This window comes from Pongo pygmaeus, chromosome 8 (assembly GCF_028885625.2).
Source record: "Pongo pygmaeus isolate AG05252 chromosome 8, NHGRI_mPonPyg2-v2.0_pri, whole genome shotgun sequence".
NCBI lineage: Eukaryota > Metazoa > Chordata > Mammalia > Primates > Hominidae > Pongo > Pongo pygmaeus.
In genome coordinates, this window is record NC_072381.2 from 125257032 (window position 1) to 125276227 (window position 19196).

Genomic DNA, 19196 nt, shown 5'->3' on the forward strand with positions numbered 1-19196 from the left:
TCATGTCTTAAGAACTCATTGCCAAACCCCAGGTCACAAAGATCTATTTTCTTCTAAAAGTTTTATAGTTTCAGGTTTTATACTTAGATCTATGATCCATTTTGAGTTAATTTTATATGAAATATGAGGTATAGGTTGAGGATTTTATTTTTCCATGTAAATGCTGAATTGTTCATGTCTTTGATGAAAAGAATATCCTTTTTCCATTTGAATTAGCTTTTGTATCTTTATTAAAAAGCAGCAAGGGCCAGGTGCAGTGGCTCACGCCTGTAATTCCAGAACTTTGGGAGGCCAAGGCGGGCGGATCACCTGAGGTCAGGACTTCAAGACCAGCCTGGCCAACATGACAAACCCCCGTCTCTACTAAAAATACAAAAATTAGCTGGGCGTGGTGGCACACGCCTGTGATCCCAGCTACTCAGGAGGGTGAGACAGGAGAATCGCTTGAACCCAGGAGGCGGAGGTTTCAGTGAGCTGAGATCGCACCACTGCACTCCAGCCTGGGAGACAGAGTGAGGCTCAGACTCAAAAAAAAAAAAAAAAAAAAAGAACGAAGACACAGGAATAAACTTTGAAAACATTATGTTAAGTGAGATAAGCCAGACGTAAAAGGTGAAATATTATTCTGCTTGGGTGAGTTTGGATAGTTTGTGGCTGTGATCAGCAGAATAATGACCCCCTCCCACCCAACCAAGATATTCGTGTCCTAATCCCCAGAACTAGTAAATATATGTTACATAGGAATTAAGGTAGCAGATGGAATTAAGGTTAATAATCAGTTGAACTTAAAAAAACAAAACTATCTGGGTGGGTTCAATGTAATCACAAGGGTCCTTAAATGTGGAAGGATGTGGCAAAAGAGGAAGTTAGAGTAAGATGTGAGAACAACTCGACTTGTTGTCTTTGAAAATGGAAGGTGGCCACAAGCCAAGAAATGTGGGCAGACTCTAGATGCAGGAAAAGACAAGGAACAGATTCTCTCCTAAAGCCTCCACAATGGAATGCAAGTCCTGTCAACAATTTGATTTTATCCCAGTAAGACCCATGTCAGACTTCTGTCTCCAGGACTGTAAATACAAACCTTTTGTTTTAAAGTCACTACATTTGCAATTTGTTACAGGAGAAATAGAAAGCTAATACAGTGTTTTTTGAGGAACTGGTCCATTTCATCTAAGTTGATGAATTTCTATCTGTAGAGCTGCTTGTATTATCCTTTTCATGCCTGTACAGTCTACGGTGGTATCTCCTCTTTCTTTTCTAATATTGGCAATTTGTCTTCCTTTTTTTCTTTTCTAATATTGGTAATTTGTTTTCCTTTGCCAGTATGGCTAGAGGTCTACAATTTTATTGATTTTTTTTTTTTAAAGAGCTTTGAGTTTCACTGATTTTTTTCTTTTTCTGTTTTCTATTTCATGGATTTTTGTTCTCTATCATTTCTTTCTTCTGTTTAATTTGGGTTTATTTTGCTCTTCATTTCTAGTTTCATAGGTGGAAGCTCAAATTATTCACTTGAGACCTTTTCTTCTAATTAAGGCAGTTAATGCATCTAAGCACATCTTTGGCTGTATCCCACAAATTTTGGTATGTTGAGTTTTCATTTTGGTTTAGTTCACAATATTTAAAGCTTTCCTTTAAGAGTTTTTAATCCATGGATTGTTTAGAAGTGTTCTTCTTAAATATAAAGTTCACTATTTGGTTTATGACCCAGAATGTGGTTTATCTTGGTGAATTTACATGTGTACTTGAAAAGAATGTGTATTCTGCTGTCATTAGTAGACAAATGTCAATTAGATCTACTTGGTTGACACTGTTGTGTAGTTTTGTGTTGTTCAGTATTCTTTTTGATTTTCTACCCACTATTCTGTCAAGTACTGAGAGAGGAGTAGTAAAATATCTAACTACAATTGCAGATTTGCCTATTTCTTCTTTTATTTCTGCTGGTTTTTGCATCATACATTTTGAAGCTCTGTTGCTTGATGTATATATAGTTAGGTCTTCTTGGTGAACTGACTGTTTTAACATTATATAATGTGCCTCTTGTTCTCTTCTCACACAACCTTTCTTAAAAACATTTTAGGCCGGGCGTGGTGGCTCACGCCTGTAATCCCAGCACTTAGGGAGGCCAAGGCAGGCAGATTACCTGAGATCAGTAGTTTGAGACCAGCCTGGCCAACATGGTGAAACCTCATCTCTACTAAAAATACAAAAGTTAGCTGGGCTTGGTGGCGGTACCTATAATCCCAGCTACTTGGGAGGCTGAGGCAAAAGAATTGCTTGAACCTGGGAGGTAAAATGGTGCAGCCACTGTGGAAAAGTTTGGCAATTCCTCAAAAAGTTAAATGTAAAATTATCATATGACCTTGCAACTCCATCCCTAGGCATATCTGGGAAAGAACCAAAAAGCTTACATTCACACAAAAACTTGTACATGAATGTTTATAGCAGCACTATTTATAACAGCCAGGAAATAACCCAAGTGTCCATCAGCAAATATATGGATAAACAAAATGCAGTATAGACATACAATGGAATGTTATTTTCAGTCATAAAAAGGAATGCAGACTGGGTACAGTGGCTCACATCTGTAATCCCAGCACTTTGGGAGGCCGAGGCAGGAGGGTCACTTGAGGCCAGGAGTTTGAGTGTAGCCTGGGCAACATAGTGAGACCCCAAATCTACAAAAAATGATTTAAAAATTAGCTGGGTGTGGTAATACAGGTAATACATGCCTGTAGTCCCAGCTACTCAGGAAGCTGAGGCTGCAGGATCACTTGAGACTGTAAGTTCAAGGCTGCTGTGAACCATGATCTTGCCACACAGCATTCCAGCCTGGACGACAGAGCTAGGCTCTGTCTCTTAAAAAAAAAAAAAAAAAAAAAGGAATGCAGTACTGATTCGTACTACGACACGGATGAACCATGAAAATATCATGGTAAATGAAAAGAAGCCAGACCCCAAAGGCCACATGTTGTATAATTCCATCTACACGAAACATCCAGAATAGGTAAATCCATGGGCAGAAATATAGTTGTTGCCAGAGATGGAAGACAGAAGAAATGGGAGAGACTACTAAAGGTATGGGGTTTCTTTTTGGAGTGACGAAAATGATAGGGCGTGGTGGCTCATGCCTGTAATCCCAACACTTTGGGAGGCCGAGGCGTGTGGATCACCTGAGACCAGGAGTTCAAGAGCAGCCTGACCAACACGGTAAAGCTCCATCTCTACTAAAAATACAAAAATTAGCCAGGAATGGTGGTGCATGCCTGTAATCCCAGCTACTTGGGAGGCTGAGGCGAGAGAATCGCTTGAACCCAGTAAGCAGAGGTTGCAGTGAGCCAAGATTGCACCATTGCACTCCAGCCTGGGCAACAGAGTGAGACTCCGTCTCAAAAAAAAAAGAAAAAAAAAAAAAAAGAGAAAAAGATAGTGGTGGTGATGGTTGCACAACATCATTATGAATACAGTAAAAAAACATTCAATTGTATATTTTAAAATGTTAAATTTTGTTATGTGAATTTTACTTCAAAGAAAAAAAAATTTTGGGACCAGCCTGAGCAACACGGTGAAACACCATCTCTACGAAAATACAAAAAGTTAGCTGAGTGTGGTGGCGGGCGCCTGTAGTCCCAGCTACTCGAGAGGCTGAGGCAGTAGAACTGCTTGAACCTGGGAGGTGGAGGTTGCAGTGAGCCAAGATGGTGCCACTGCACTCTAGCCTGGGCGACAGAGCAAGACTCTGTCTCAAAAAAAAAAAATCTCTAAAAGCAAAAACAGTTAAAAGTGGTTACTTCAGGCAGGGCGCGGTGGCTCATGCCTGTAATCCCAGCACTTTGGGAGGCCGAGGGTGGTGGATCACGAGAGCAGAGGAGGTCGAGACCATCCTGGCCAACATGGTGAAGCCCCGTCTCTACAAAAAATACAAAAATTAGCCAGGTGTGGTGGCAGGCGCCTGCAGTCCCAGCTACTCAGGAGGCTGAGGCAGAAGAATCGCTTGAACCTGGGAGGGGGGAGGTTGCAGTGAGCCGAAATCGCGCCACTGCACTCCAGCCTGGGCGACAGAGCAAGACTGCATCTCAAAAAAAAAAAAAAAAAAAAAAAAAAAAAGTGGTTACTTCAATGGAGGGGGCACACACTTTCACTCAGTTCATACCATCATGTTGATTTTTTTAAAACCATGTGTAAGTTATTATAACTTAAAAACTCCTACGTATGCCATCTGCCATGGCTGCCGGAGCTATTCTTCTTCTCTCAGAACGCCCCCAATGTTGAGATGTGGATAATAGTCACGATTGTCCTACCTAACTCTGTGCCATGGCCACAGATGACTGATCCCTGAGTGAATGGATTCCTGACTCCATGTTGTGCCAATCAGATTTTCTATGCCTGAAAATAAACATGCCAGCTAGCGTGGGTTGGAACTGAGAACAAGTAAATTTGGGAGACATGGAGTAGACAAAGAGAAAGTGTGCAGAGATGAATGTAGCCCAAGAGAAGAAATACTGAGTTGCTTGGATTCCTGCTAGCTTTCCAGCTCCTGATTCCACTCAGTCTCTTCGAATACCCAACCACTTCTCCTGCTCTTGGGTTTTATAGCCTTAATATAAATTAACTTTTTTCAGTGGCCTACCAAGGACAGAGTGGTAGAAGAGGTCCAAGCTGGGTACAGACAATAAGGGCATAGATTGTCGGTTTAGATTCATGGTGATAATAAAAAGCAGACCAACTAACTTTTAGTTCATTTTATCACTGCTTTAAATTATCTAAAATGCTAGTGATAAAATAGTCTGTTCTGCCCCTCTTCACCCAACCCTGCTTTTTTTTGCATGAGCTAGTCTAGTTCTGTTAGATGCAATCAAAGAACCTTAAATATAACCAGAATAATGATCTTGGTCTAACCAATAACTGAAGGGAAAACAGCTAAAGAGGCTGGGTGCAACAGCTCACGCCTGAAATCTCAGCACTCTGGGAGGCTAAGTGGGGGCAGATCACTTGAAGCCAGGAGTTCAAGACCAGCCTGGCCAACATGGCAAAACCCTGTCTCTATTAAAAATACAAAAATTAGCCGGGCATGGTGGTGCACGCTTGTTATCCCAGCTACTCCAGAGGCTGAGGCATGAGGGGCTTGAACCCAGAAGGCGGAGGTTGCAGTGAGCTGAGATCACGCCACTGCACTCCAGCCTGGGCAACAGAGCAAGACTCTGACTCCAAAAAAAAAGAAAAGAAAAAATTTGAGATTTGTGATCTCACTAGCCATTTCAATTAACAACATTTCTGATTACTCAGTCTTTCCACTGCTTTTGTTCAACAAGTGTCCACTGAGCACTTTCAATGTACAAAGCAAATTCTAAGAAATTAGGATACAGTGGTGAATAATGCAGATACAGGGGCCCTGAATTCGCGGGGTCAAAATCCAGCAAAGGAACTTCAAAAACAAGGAATTTCAACAATGCGCTTTACACACTATTTTTCAAAGACATATATAATAGGATCCTGCAGTAACATGGAGCAAGGGTACCCTACTTTGGTACCTAAATTAGGTTCCCAAAGGAAAAGTAAGACTTAGCCAGAAAAGTGGACATGGGATGGGAGGGGGAATCAGACACAACAAATAGCAGATGCAAAAGGCCTAGATGCAGGTTCAAAATCAAAGAACTGAAAAAAGGTTCAGTGAGGCCGGGATGGAGTATGAGGAGGGGGCAGGCAGTGATAACGTCTCAGAGCAAGGCAAGGGTGGAGCCAACAAGGGCCTCATAAACCACTTTAAAAGGCCTGGATCAGATAGTAAGGGTAACAAGAAGTCACTGAAGGACTTGGTTCCAGTATGGCAGGTGGAAGAGAAGCAAGACTGGAGGCAAGAAACTAGTTAGAGGGCTGTTCCAGCGTCCAGGAAAGAGACTACGATGGCCTTAATTATGACAGTAGCATTGGAGATGAGGGTCTGGGCCGGGCGCGGTGGCTCACGCCTATAATCCCAGCACTTCGAGAGGCCAAGGCAGGCAAATCACCTGTTCGAGACCAGCCTTGCTAACATGGCGAAATCCTGTCTCTACTAAAAATACAAAAATTAGCGGCTGGGCACGGTGGCTCACACCTATAATCCCAGCACTTTGGGAGGCCAAGGTGGGCGGATCACTAGGTCAGGAGTTCAAGACCAGCCTGGCCAACATGGTGAAACCCTGTCTTTACTAAAAATACAAAAATTAGCTGGGCGTGGTGGCATGCACCTGTAATCCCAGCTACTCGGAGGGCTGAGGCAGGAGAATCGCTTGAACCCAAGAGGCAGAGGCTGCAGTGAGCCAAGACTGTAATACTGTGCCCTAGCCTGGGTGACAGAGCAAGACTCAGTCTCAAAAAAAAAAAAAAAAAAATTAGCTTGGCATGGTGGCAGGCACTTGTAATCCCAGCTACTCCGGAGGCTGAGGCAGAACTGCTTGAACCCGGGAGGCGGAGGTTGCAGTGAGCTGAGAGATCACACTGTTGCACTCCAGCCTGGGTGACAAGAACAAAACTCTATCCCAAAAACAAAACAAAAAAACCCCTAGAATGGGTAAGATACAGTGACCAAATTCAGATCCTGAGTCAGTGAGTAGCTGGTTATCCAAAAAAACTAGCATCACATACTAAAAAGTGGTGTCCTCTAGATCAGTGCTGTACGTAGAACTTCCTGATGTTAGGAATATGCTAGATCTGTGCTAACACAATAGCCCCTATCCACATGTAGCTACTGAGCACTTGAAATGTGGTAACACCGAGGAGCTGAATTTTTAATTTTGTGTAATTTTAATTAATTTACATTTAAACAGCCACACATGGCTTCTGCCCTGGACAGCACACTCTAGATTATTGTGACACCTAACTTAAAATATATGACAGGGTTAATAAGTTTATACAACACTATATGACAAGGACAGGAAGAAAGGGAAAAATTCAGGCTGCCGGACGCAGTGGCTCCCGCCTCTAATCCCAGCACTTTGAGAGGCCAAGGTGGGCGGATCACAAGGTCAAGAGATCCAGACCATCCTGGCCAACATTGTGAAACCCCGTCTCTACCAAAAATACAAAAATTAGCCGGGCATGGTGCCGCGCGCCTATAGTCCCAGCTACTCCGGAGGCTGAGGCAGGAGAATCGCTTCAACCCAGGAGGCGGAGGTCGCAGTGAGCAGAGATCGCGCTACTGCACTCCAGCCTGGGCGACAGTGCGAGACTGTCTCCCCCCCCCCAAAAAAATGCATATTTCAAAATAAAATACACAACAAAACTTAACTTTTCAGTTTAAAAAACTGTCTAAATATATGCAGAGAAAATAAACTACACAACCACGAACCAATGGTTATCTTGAAGATGAAGGATCTTCAAAGATCTTTCCTTTTCTGCTATATGTTACCGAATTGCTTTTTTTCTTTTTGTACAATGCATATGCATTACCTATCTGGGGGGAAAACAATTTCCTACTAAACCAAAAAGTGCCTATAAGTTATCACACAAACATACTTGTAATGCTGTTATGATAAAGATATGCAATACAATCACAGTGATAGGAAAATATAGCAACAGCTTCTACAAACACATTATGACTTTTCTGTAAGACACAACGTACATGGGAACAAGACATTCTGGGGAGAAACACATCAACAAACTTCTCGGGTTCCCACAACAATCCACATAATTTATAAAATACTCTAAAGCTATTATTTTATATCTAAGTTACATCCTTCCTGTACTATGATGAGATGTGTCCCTTAGGATCATACCTTTAGAAGACAAAATTTGACACAAATACATTCAAATCTCTATCAAATATGAAATCATCTCATTTATCCAGCAAAATCAGAGTATGGGGTATTTCTAATAAATAAACTAATATTAGTAACTGAAATTTAACCCTTTAAGCACCAAACCTTTTTACTTCCGAGGGATTTTTCCTAAAAAGTATCTATGCATCTGCACCCTCTTAAACCAATGCTACAATTGAATCTTCAGTTGACATTTTGGGGCCATTATGTTGAGCACCCATTATCAGTTCTAGAATTCTTATGAACATAAATTACTAGGATTTAGTGGAAAACACATGCCCCTTCCTCAAAGCACTCTTGACTGCTATACAGTGATTTTTTTTTTTTTTTAAGTATGAAGGTAGTTTTAAATTTCTTCATCAGGCTGTCAGTGTTCACTGGCTAAGTTCGGACGTCTATCCAGGCTTTCTTCTAATATAATGCCTTTAGTTATAGCCTGGGAAGCCAGGTAACTAAACTAATTAGAATTACAGGTAAATTAATAAGGACTTCCTGAGTGAGCACTAGAGGCCCTCCTATAAGAAATACCATACATTGTTTGCCGTCGATTTTGGCTGCTGAGGATAATTTAGCTTCCTACTGCCTTCTCTCCCTAGTACCCCAAGATGTTTTTTTCAATGAGCTAAGGCCGCTCCACAACTCTAAGTTAACTCCAGACAAGTCAGGTGTTGCCATCTACAATGATTTCTAGCTGGATCTGACTCCACCACTCATTGCAAAAAGACACTGGGGAATGGAACGGTTCTCAAAATGCCCAGTTAGCGACAACAAATATAAATTTTCCTTCGTATACCCTTCGCAGTAAAGTAGCAACAGCAATCGCAACCAAAATTTACTAAGCTCGCCTGCAGCATGCTCAGCTCTGTGTACAAACTCAAGTAGCTCCATATTTCTTGCTGGCTCTGGCACAGGAGCAGATCCAGACTAGATGGGTTCTAAAGTCATCCCAACAGGAAAACTAAGCTATGAACATTAAATCTTATCTCTGAAAGAGAGAATGAGGGTAGCACAGGAGTTAGAACCAACTTCTGTGCAAGCGAGCACTCCCCGACGCACCGGAAGTTTTGAAATATCCTATGGGCTTCCCACAGGCAAAGTGGTTTTCCCTTCCCGCGGCTCTGCGGGCCCTCCCCAGGGTTCGAGGACCTCCCCGAGTTTGCTGCGCCCGGGGCCGGGGCCCCGGCCCTGCCACAGGCTGGGAGCGAGGCCGTCAATCACAGCCCGCGCCCCACGACTTCACCTTGCCGGCTCCCGAGCTGCGACTCGGGCAGGTGGGAGGTACCTGCGGCCCGGCTCCTGCCCCTGCCTGCTGCGACCGGGGGAGAGGCTGTCCCAGCTGAGGCCGGTGCAGGCCCCGGGGCCCCGTCTCGGGCCGCGCGAGCCCTCGAAATGGTACCGCGTGGGGGCCGCGCGGCGGGGCCCTGCCCCGGGGCCCGGCAAACTCGGCTGCCCGCCCGGCCCGCCCCCCGGCGCCGCCACTCACCGAAGAATCCCTGCACGATTCCCAGCGGGTGGCTAAGCCAATCCTCCCCACACGGCATCTCGCCAGGGGCCGGGGCCGGCGTGGACCGGGCGGAGGCGATCCGCGGGCCGAGCGCGGCCGGGCGGCCGGCGCCCAGCTCCTCTTCAGCGGCTCGGCCGCTCCTCGCCCCCGTTCGCTCGCGCCCTCCCACGCACAGCGAGCGGCGGGGCGCGGGCCTCCAGCGCCTCAGGGAGCGAGGGCTGCGGTGGGGCCGCCGAGCAGCTGCTGGCGACGGTCAGGCGGGCGCGTACGGGCCCCTAGCCTTCACTTCGCACAATGGCGGGAAATAGCCGCCGCCGACCGCGCTGCGGGCGACCTGGGTGGAGCTCGCGCGGGGAGGGGCAGCGGGAGCGCGCGGCGCGGCGCGGCTCTGCGCGACGAGGAGGAGGGGCGGCGGCGGTGTCGCCATGTTGGAGACGGGCAAAAGGAAGGGCACGCAGCGCTGCTGGAGGCTGCGCAGCGCGGGGCCCGCCACGCGTTCCAAGGGCGGCGCGTTGTCGTTTGTACCCCTGTGCCAGCGTGTAGCGGCAACTCCCATAGTAGGCTTATAAGAGGGCAAAGCGAGTCTTTGCACAACAGCTGAAAAACATAAGCTCAGAGACCTCAGGGTCATCTCTGGGCAAAATTAGTGGGCGAAACCGCCTTGGGAATCCGCTCACCTCCTCTTCGTGCCTTTTCTTTTTTTGCTGATGGCAGCTCTTTTATTTGGGCCCCCGGCCCGAAACCCTGAGTGGTGACTTTTCCCTCAGCTGCACAAGGTCTCCCTGAGGAAGGTGCACATTTAGAGAAGGGGAACCTCGGAGGACCCCACGCTCCCTCTGCAGTCGCATCAGGCCATGTGGCTCAGGGACGGTTCCTTAGCGAGGGGCGGGCGCTCTAAACGCGCCGGGCCCGGCCTGCGCCCTGGCTGCGAACACCGGGTCGGCCTCTGTGTGGAAGGTGGCAGCCGCCGTCAGGGAGCGGTGCGAGGCGCCTGCACTGCGCGCCGCTAGGATACCCTGGAGAAGGAAGCTACGAAGACCGACTACAGCAGCCTTTTGCTGAGACAATTTGGAAAATACCCAAGTTCAAGAGTGAAACTGTGGGAGTCGCTCTGAACCTCCTCTGGTTCAGGAGGCTGTCCGATAAAAAAGAAAAAAAGAATGAAACTGTGTTTTCCCTGGGCCTGGAATGTACCTAAGAAAACCCCAGGCCCGTCAGATGTATCTACTGAATGAAAAAAGGGCATGGTGACGGAAGGGGAATGACCTGAACGGAATCTACAAAGTGAGGAGCTGAAGGAAAAGAACGGAACCCGTGTCTCAAGCCCTCCTTGGGGCTGTAGGGATGGGGGAAAATCCTTCTACCTTTCTAGTTCTTCACTGTGGCCCTTATCACAAAGCACGGATTGGCAAAAGAAAAATTTAGTAGCATGTACATCTATTATATGGGCAAAACTCAAGGAAGAGTAACTCTAAGAGGTGGATTAGAATGGGGGATTACGTAGCATTTACAATAAAGAACAGTAACTTTGTGGAGAAATGACGAAAGCAGTTTGAGGTTTCCAAAAACAGCAGAGTGGGAAGGTAGAGATGTGAGAAACTAATGGTAGTTACAGGTAGTGAGTACAGTGTGTTATGTAGGTTCTTCTAGCGCCATCGCTGGCTGATAAGGGTCTGAAGTTGTCTCTGGTGATTAACTTTTGTCCCTGGTAGAGAGAGGAGGTGGGACACCTTTAAAAATTTATGTCCTGCTTTTAGGTACATAGTGGAAGGGTAGGGAGCTTGTTTTGTACAGATGCTCCTCTACTTATGCTACTTATGATGGAGTTACATCCCAATAAACCCATTGTAAATTGAAAATATCATTAGTTGAGGCCCAGCGCGGTGGCTCACCCCTGTAATCCCAACACTTTGGGAGGCCAAGGCGGGCGGATCACGAGCTCAAGAAATGGAGACCATCCTGGCCAACATGGTGAAACTCCATCTCTACTAAAAATACAAAAATTAGCTGGGCGTGGTGGCGCGTGCCTGTAGTCCCTGCTACTCTGGAGGCTGAGGCAGGAGAATCACTTGAACCCGGGAGGCGGAGGTTGCAGTGAGTCGAGATCATGCCACTGCACTCCAGCCTAGTGATAGAGCGAGACTCCGTCTCAGAAAAAGAAAATATCATTAGTTGAAAATGTGTTTAATACACGGAACCTATCAAACATCAGTAGGCTACTACAAACATGCTCAGAACACTTAGATTAGCCTACAGTTGGGCAAAAGCATCTAACACAAAGCCCGTTTTATAATAAAATGTTGAATATCTCATGCAATTTATTGAATACTGTACTGAAATTTAAAAACAGAATGGCTGTGTGGGTAATTGAAGTATGGTTTCTACTGAATGGGTGTTGCTTTCACACCATCATAAAGTCAATAAATCTTGTCAAACCCTCATTAAGTTGGGGACTGTCTGGATCTACTTTTCAATTACCAAGATAATAATACTATAATTAAATTAATAATATGAAAATAATCCTTAAGCCAAAGTGGCATATTTTGGGGTGACATTCTGGTTTACTTCAGGGCAAAAACGAATAGTTTGTATTTCTTAGTGTAAGGTAATTAATTGGCACACTAAATTGTACATCTGGTTCTTGTGAGTTTGGGTAAGTTGAGAAAACTTGAGTTTCAAATCCAGGTCATTACCACCATTCCATTCATTCATTTAGGAGACAGGGTTGCCAAGACCCTGGCATCAAATGGGGAAATCCCATATTTTCGCTTCATGGCCAGTAACAGGCAGATTAAATGTATGATATGGAAATGTCTGCTCTTAAATCATTGTAAATTCAAATTTACTTTATCTAAATTGCAGTGTGATACCAATTCAGCAGTGGCTAGTGTAAGGCAGGAAAAATATCTTTTCCATCTACGCTTCTAGATTCTGTTGGACCCCCTGTAACAAAAGACAGATTAACAAGAGAAAAGCATGCAGTGTATTTCACATACGTTTTACAAGAAATGGGAGCCTTCATAAGGAAATTAAGATCCAAAGAAGCAGTTAAAACCAAGTGTTTCTATGCTAGGTTTGATGAAGAGACTCATGGAAGAATGTGATAGGACAAAGGTTGTGAGCTAAGTCCAGCAAACTAGAGGAAATTTAGCAAGGCCTGTGCGTTAGATTCCTTTCTGTGTCCCTTCATCTGTAAGATAGGATGCTCCTGTCCTCCAGGAAGAGGGAGGGCAGCTATCATGTCAGGGTCTTATAATCTGCTTCACGGGAAGGCCAGGGAGCCTTTCCTGCACGTGCTATTTCTCAAATTCCTTCAGCTTAAAATACTTAATATGCCAAGGTGCCATATTTTGGGGTAGCAAGTCGTGAATCCCATCTCTGTGAAAACTTCTTTTGGTTTCTTCCTTGGTAGAGTATTTAGTGATTTATAAAAAAAAAATTGCTTGGATTTTACTTAAGGAGACACTGTGATCCTTCTGAAATGTAATTATTTTATAATGCGAATAATTTAACCCTCGGATTTTTCTGTGGCAAGACGTTTTGATACTAAGTAGTTATGGAGCTGGGGGAAGTGGTGTGCACTTGTAGTCTCACATACTTGGGAGACTGAGGTGGGAGGATCACTTGAGCCCAGGAGTTCGAGGTTACAGTGAACTATGATCGCGCCACTGCACTCCAGCCTGGGAGACAGAGGAACACTCCATTTCTAAAAATAATAACAATCACAATAATAATGATAAGTAGTTATGAAAATGTCAAAGGCCAGGGGAGCGTTCATGAAGGTCTGTTTCTATGGCAAGATTTTTTTTTTCTCACTATCAGTAACCACACTTCTGCCCCGACCGCGAGCCTATATTTTTATGGAGGACATTAAGTAACTCTGTCTATAAAAAATTACTGACAGAGCAGCCAGGCGCGGTGGCTCACGCCTGTAATCCCAGCACTTTAGGAGGCTGAGGCGGGCAGATCATGAGGTCAGGAGATCGAGACCATCCTGGCTAACACGGTGAAACCCCGTCTCTACTAAAAAAAAAATACAAAAAATTAGCTGGGCGTGGTGGCATGCGCTGGTAGTCCCAGCTACTTGGGAGGCTGAGGCGGGAGAATCGCTGGAACCCCGGGGGCGGAGGTTGCATTGAGCCGAGATCGTGCCACTGCACTCCAGCCTGGACGACAGAGTGAGACTACGTCTCAAAAACAAACAAAAAAACAAAAACAAAAAAAATTACTGAGAGAGCACTGGAAATATGGGGTGAAAAAAGAGATTCCATCTCTGCCCTCATGGAACATACAGTCTAGTAGAAGACTTATTACTAAATAATTACAAGAGGTGCTAGGCAAGAATAGGTGAATATTCAAAGAGGAATAAACAGTTGTGTATATGTTCTAGTGACGGAATGCTAGGGGTTGAATGTGTCCCCCAGAGTTTGGGTGTTGGAAACTTAATCCCCAATGCAACAGTGTTGAGAGGTAGGACCTTTAAGGGGCAGGGCCCTTATGAAGGGATTAATGTCACTATTGCAGGAGTGGGTTGGGGTTGGTTATAAAAGTGAGTTTGGTTCTTTCTTCCACATGTGTGTGCAGGCACGTGTACACACACACACAGACACATACACACTCACACACATGCGTGCTCTTGCTTATGCTCTTTCACCTTCTCTCACCCTCTTTCCCTTTGCCTTATGATGATGCAGCAAGAAAGCCCTTGTCAGATGCCAGCACCTGATATTGAACTTCCCAGCCTCCAGAACTGTGAGAAATAAATTTATTTATTTTATTATTATAATATATATTTTTGAGACAGAGTTTGGCTCTTGTTGCCCAGGCTGGAGTGCAATGGCGCGATCTCGGCTCACCACAACCTCCACCTCCCAGGTTCAAGCGATTCTCCTGCCTCAGCCTCCTGAGTAGCTGGGATTACAGGCATGTGCCACCATGGCCGGCTAATTTTGTGTTTTCAGTAGAGACGGGTTTTCTCCATGTTGGTTAGGCTGGTCTCAAACTCCTAACCCCAGGTGATCCGCCTGCCTCAGCCTGCCAAAGTGCTGGGATTAGAGGCGTGAGCCACCGCACCCAGCCAATAAATTTTCTTTATAAATTACCCAGTTTGTGGCAATGTTATGGCAGCACAAAATGTTCTAAACAAGAGAATGGGGAAGAGTTGTAGGGTAGGAGAAAAGGATGCTTCAGGGCTTCTCTGAAAATGTGACACTTACACTAGAATTTGAAAGATAAATAACAGTAAGGTGAAAATTGTGGGGGAAAGATTTTGTAAGCTTTAAGACTACAAAAACAAAAACTTGTACAGGAAAACTAAAATAGTTACAATTTAGTATATGACTTGCTATTAAAAGTGTTTACATAGTCACAATAAAGTTAAAATTTGAACATTGATCTAACCAATTTTATAGTTAACCATATTGGGAGGCTAGGGGATGTGAAGGACTCACATATGTGATGATGACCAAGAAGATAAAAAGGAGCAAAATCCTGATCTTTCATCTGAAAAATTAACAGATAATGCAATGGAGGAAAAAAGGAAAAATCACAAGTAGCAATGGAATCATGTTAATTTAGAAATATAGCAATACTGAAAGAACCAGCTGAAAGAGGTGAAAGTAGTTGCCTCCAGGTTGCGGTAAATGGGGTAAACATTTGCTAGTTTTCTGTGTACTAATCAAAAATGCAATCCCAACTAGATTTTCCACTAAGTTATAAGATCCTTGAAGCAATGATTTTGGTATTTGTATGCTGTTTTGTTTCCCAGCACCTAGAATAGTACCTGATTTATAATAGATGCTCAATGAATAGTTGCCGAATGAATAATGCCCACTTTCTCTAAACTGCCTAAATATCATCTCTAGATATTTAGACACATCAGATATTTAGACACACTACTTCATTTTCTTGGACCTCTTTTCCAGAGTCTTTTGACCTATTCCGATCTGGACTTGCTGCCTTTTACTTCTGGTCCAAAATCGTCTTCCTAGGATCTTCTACCACCATTACCTTAAAGATTATCTTTTTTTCCTCTTTCTTCTTTTTATTGAGGCCTCAAAAAAAAAATCTGTTCTCCTCTTCTTCCATTGTTACAGATAGGTTGCCCAGCGAAGAACTGCATTTCTCACCTATAGAGATGTAGCTGAGGTTGGTTTCCCAGCAAGGAACCACATTTCCCAGACTTCTTTGCAGCCAGATAAGGCTGTGTGATTAAGTTCTTAACACTCAACTCTGAGTGAGTGAGATGTTTGGAACTCCCACTTCTATTTCTTTTTTTTATAGCGACAGCATCTTATGTTGCCTAGACTGGTCTCGAACTCCTGGGCTCAAGCAATTCTCCTGCCATGGCCTCCCAAAGTGCTGGGATTACAGATGTGAGCCACTGTGCCCAGCCCAACTTCCATTTGTTAGGGAAAAATATTTGGCCCTGCATGTTTTTTCCTCCTTCCTCATGCATAGGAGGGTGATGACTAGAATGACCTGCTTAAAGACACCTTGGATTTTTATGTGAACATTGCAGTCTGAGGTCTCTTTATACAGCTGCCAGCATTTGCTCTTATTAGTTCAGAAATTGGTATCAGAAGTGAGGTGCTATCATAACAAACAGAAAATAATGTGGCTCTAATTTTGTGGTCAGATAGTGGGTGGTGATACATGAAAGCAGAATGCTCCAGAAAAATAAGGGGATGATTTGATTCAGGCTGTTGCAAGCGGGAGAGCATTCATTCTTGAATATCTCAAACAGGAGGGTTAATATTTGGGGCTTTATAAAAACAAAGGAATCATTGTGGAAGGATGGGGGCAGGTCTTATGTGGAATATGCGAGAGCAAAGTGGTCCTTTGCAATTAACCCTGTCTTAGAACACAAAAAGGTAGGGGGGATTCCTGAACTGTTTCTGTTTTTGGGGGGTAGGCAAAAAATAGGGAAGATGGCACGCACTGACCGAGTCACACGTTTCTGGTCTAATTGCTGCAGAGGTTGTGGGTCAGGGTTTTATTGTTAACTGTAGTCTGACTGCTGGGCACAGTGGCTCATGCCTGTAATCCCAGCACTTTGGGAGTCCAAGGTGGGCGAACTGCTTGAACCCAGGAGTTCGAGACCAGCCTGGGCAATGTGGTGAAACCCTGTCTCTAACAATAATACAAAAATTAGTTGGTGTGTGCCTGTAGTCCCAGCTACTTGGGGGTGAGGTGGGAGGATCACTTGAACCCAGGAGGTTGAGGCTGCAGTGAGCCATAATTGTGCCACTGCACTTCAGCTTGGGTGACAGATTGAGACCCTGTCTAAAAAAATAAAAATTAAATATAATCTGACCATTGTCTGTTTGTATATGCAGTTCACTTAGAAATATTGTGCAAGCCATGTATGTAATTTAAAAGTTGTCAGCAGTCATACTTTAAAAAGTAAAAATAAATAGGTAAATTATTTTTAATTTTTTTATTTTTTGAGATGGAGTCTCACTCCGTTGCCCAGGCTGGAGTGCAGTGGTGTGATCTTAGCTCACTGCAACCTCCACCTCCCGGGTTCGAGCGATTCTCCTGCCTCAGCCTCCTGAGTAGCTGGGATTACAGGCACGTGCTACCACGCCTGGCTAATTTTTGTATTTTTAGTAGAGGCGGGGTGATTCACCCATCTTGGCCTCCCAAAGTGTTGGGATTACAGGCGTGAGCCACCATGGCCAGCCATAAATTAGTTTTAGTAGCATATTTAACCCAGCATGTCAAAAATAATACAATTTGAAAAAAAATCAACACAAATATTATTGATAAGATATTTTACTTTGTTTCCTGAAGTCTTTGAAATTCTGTACGTATTTTATACTTATAGCACATCTCACTTCAGATAGTCATATTTCTAGTGCTCACTAGACACAGGTGGCTAGAGGCTACCAGATTGGACAACACAAGAGATGTTAGAACTTTACAGGACTGGAAATGCCAATCAATTCAATATTCAAATCATAGGAGGTAAAATTTTTGCTGAAAACTATTTTCAAGGGTCCTTTGAGACTTCTTGGGTAATCAGAAGAATCCAGCCTTACAGCAAAGTTCAAATCAAGGATAGTCCTCTCCTACTGGAGCCTATTTCAAATCACTTCAAGTTAACCCCCAGTTAGGCTGAAAAATGAGCTTAAATCAGATAAGGAAGTAAAGAATTCGGAACTGACTGGAAATAAAATACCAGGAGCAGGGCCTGAAAAAGCCAGCAACTGTCCAGCCTACGCAACATAGGGAGATCTCATCTCTACAAAAATTAAAATAAAATAAATGAGCCAGGCATGATGGCACAGGCCTGTGGTCCAGCTACTCAGGAGGCGGAGGTGAAAGGATTGCTTGAGTCTGGGAGGTTGAGGCTTCAGTGAGCTGTGATCACGCCACTGTGCTGCAGCCTGGGTGACAGAGCAAGATCCTGTTTCAGAAAAAAAGAAAGAAAAAAAGAAAAAAAGCTAGGAACTTGTACAGGCCTCAAAAGCAAGTCTTAGGCTTCAAACTTTTACCAGCAAGAAATGGACTGCCAAAGAGAGACAGACATGCTTCCTGATGCCACTTTTTTTTTTTTTTTGAGATGGAGTCTTGCTCTGTCACCCAGGCTGGAGGGCAGTGGTGTGATCTCAGCTCACTGCAACCTCAGTCTCCTGGGTTCAAGCAATTCTCCTGCCTCAGCCATGAGTAGCTGGGACTACAGGCATGCGCCACCACACCTAGCTAATTTTTGTATTTTTAGTAGAGATGGGGTTTCACCATGTTGCCAAGCTGGTCTTGAACTTCTAACCTCAAATGATCTGCTCACCTTGGCTTCCTAAAGTGTTGGATTACAGGTGGGAGCCACCATGCCCGGCCCTGATGCCACTTAAAAAAATTTTTTTTGAGACAGGGTCTCACTCTGTCATCCAGGCTGGAGTGCAGTGGTGCAATCACAGCTCACAGCAGCTTTGACCTCCTGGGCCCAAGTGATCCTCCTGCTTCAGTCTCCAGAGTATCTGGGACCACAGGCATGCACCACCATGCCTGGTTATCTTACTTTATTTTATTTGAGTAGAGACAGTGTCTTGCCATGTTGCCCAGGCTGGTCTTGAACGCCTGGGCTCAAGTGATCCTCCTGCCTCGACCTCCCAAAGTACTGGGATTACAGGCATGAACCACTGCACCTGATCCCTAATGCCACTTTAGATATGGCCAAGGAAGATCATGGATAAGGAGACATCTCCCTGTTGTAGTCTGCTTTTTGTGTCGCTATAAATACCTGAGGTTGGGTCATTTATGAAGAAAAGAGGTTTAATTGGCTCATGGTTCTGCAGGCTGTACAGGAAGCATGGTGCTGGCATCTGCTTCTGTTGAGGGCCTCAGGAAGCTCACAATCGTGAGGTGGCTCACGCCTGTAATCCTAGCACTTTGGGAGGCCGAGGCAGGTGGATCACAAGGTCAGGAGATCCAGACCATCCTGGCTAACATGGTGAAACCCCGTCTCTACTAAAAATACAAAAAAAAAAAATTAGCTGGGCATGGTGGCGGGCACCTGTAGTCCCAGCTACTCGGGAGGCTGAGGCAGAAGAATGGCGTGAATCCAGGAGGCAGAGCTTGCAGTGAGCCGAGATGGTGCCACTGCACTCCAGCCTGGGCGACAGAGACTGTCTCAAAAAAAAAAAAAAAAAAAGAAAAAGAAGAAAAAAGGAAGCTCACAATCATGGCAGAAGGTGAAGAGAGGGCAGGTGCATCACATTGCAAAAGTAAGAGCAAGAGAGAGAGGGGTGCAGGTACCATACTCTTTTATTTTATTTTTTGAGACAGAGTCTTGCTCTGTTGCCCAGGCTGGAGTGCAGTGGCGCGATCTCGGCTCACTGCAAGCTCCACCTCCCAGGTTCATGCCATTCTCCTGTCTCATCCTCCCAAGTGGCTGG

The 19196-nt window shown here is 44.6% G+C and overlaps 1 protein-coding gene across 3 annotated transcripts in view; it reads right to left on the bottom strand.

Moving 5' to 3' along the window:
- MCMBP (minichromosome maintenance complex binding protein) overlaps positions 1-19196 on the bottom strand; it is a 57115-nt gene that overhangs the window by 28113 nt on the left and 9806 nt on the right. The window contains exon 1 of one of the 3 annotated variants that reach the window (XM_054435355.2): positions 9277-9667. The exons of 1 other annotated variant lie outside the window; for it this stretch is intronic. In XM_054435355.2, the coding sequence (XP_054291330.1) occupies positions 9277-9334 (58 nt within the window). In that variant the 5' untranslated portion in view covers positions 9335-9667. Of the gene's footprint in view, positions 1-9276; positions 9668-19196 lie in introns of those variants that run through there. One more of the 3 variants, XM_054435354.2, reaches the window with a different exon arrangement.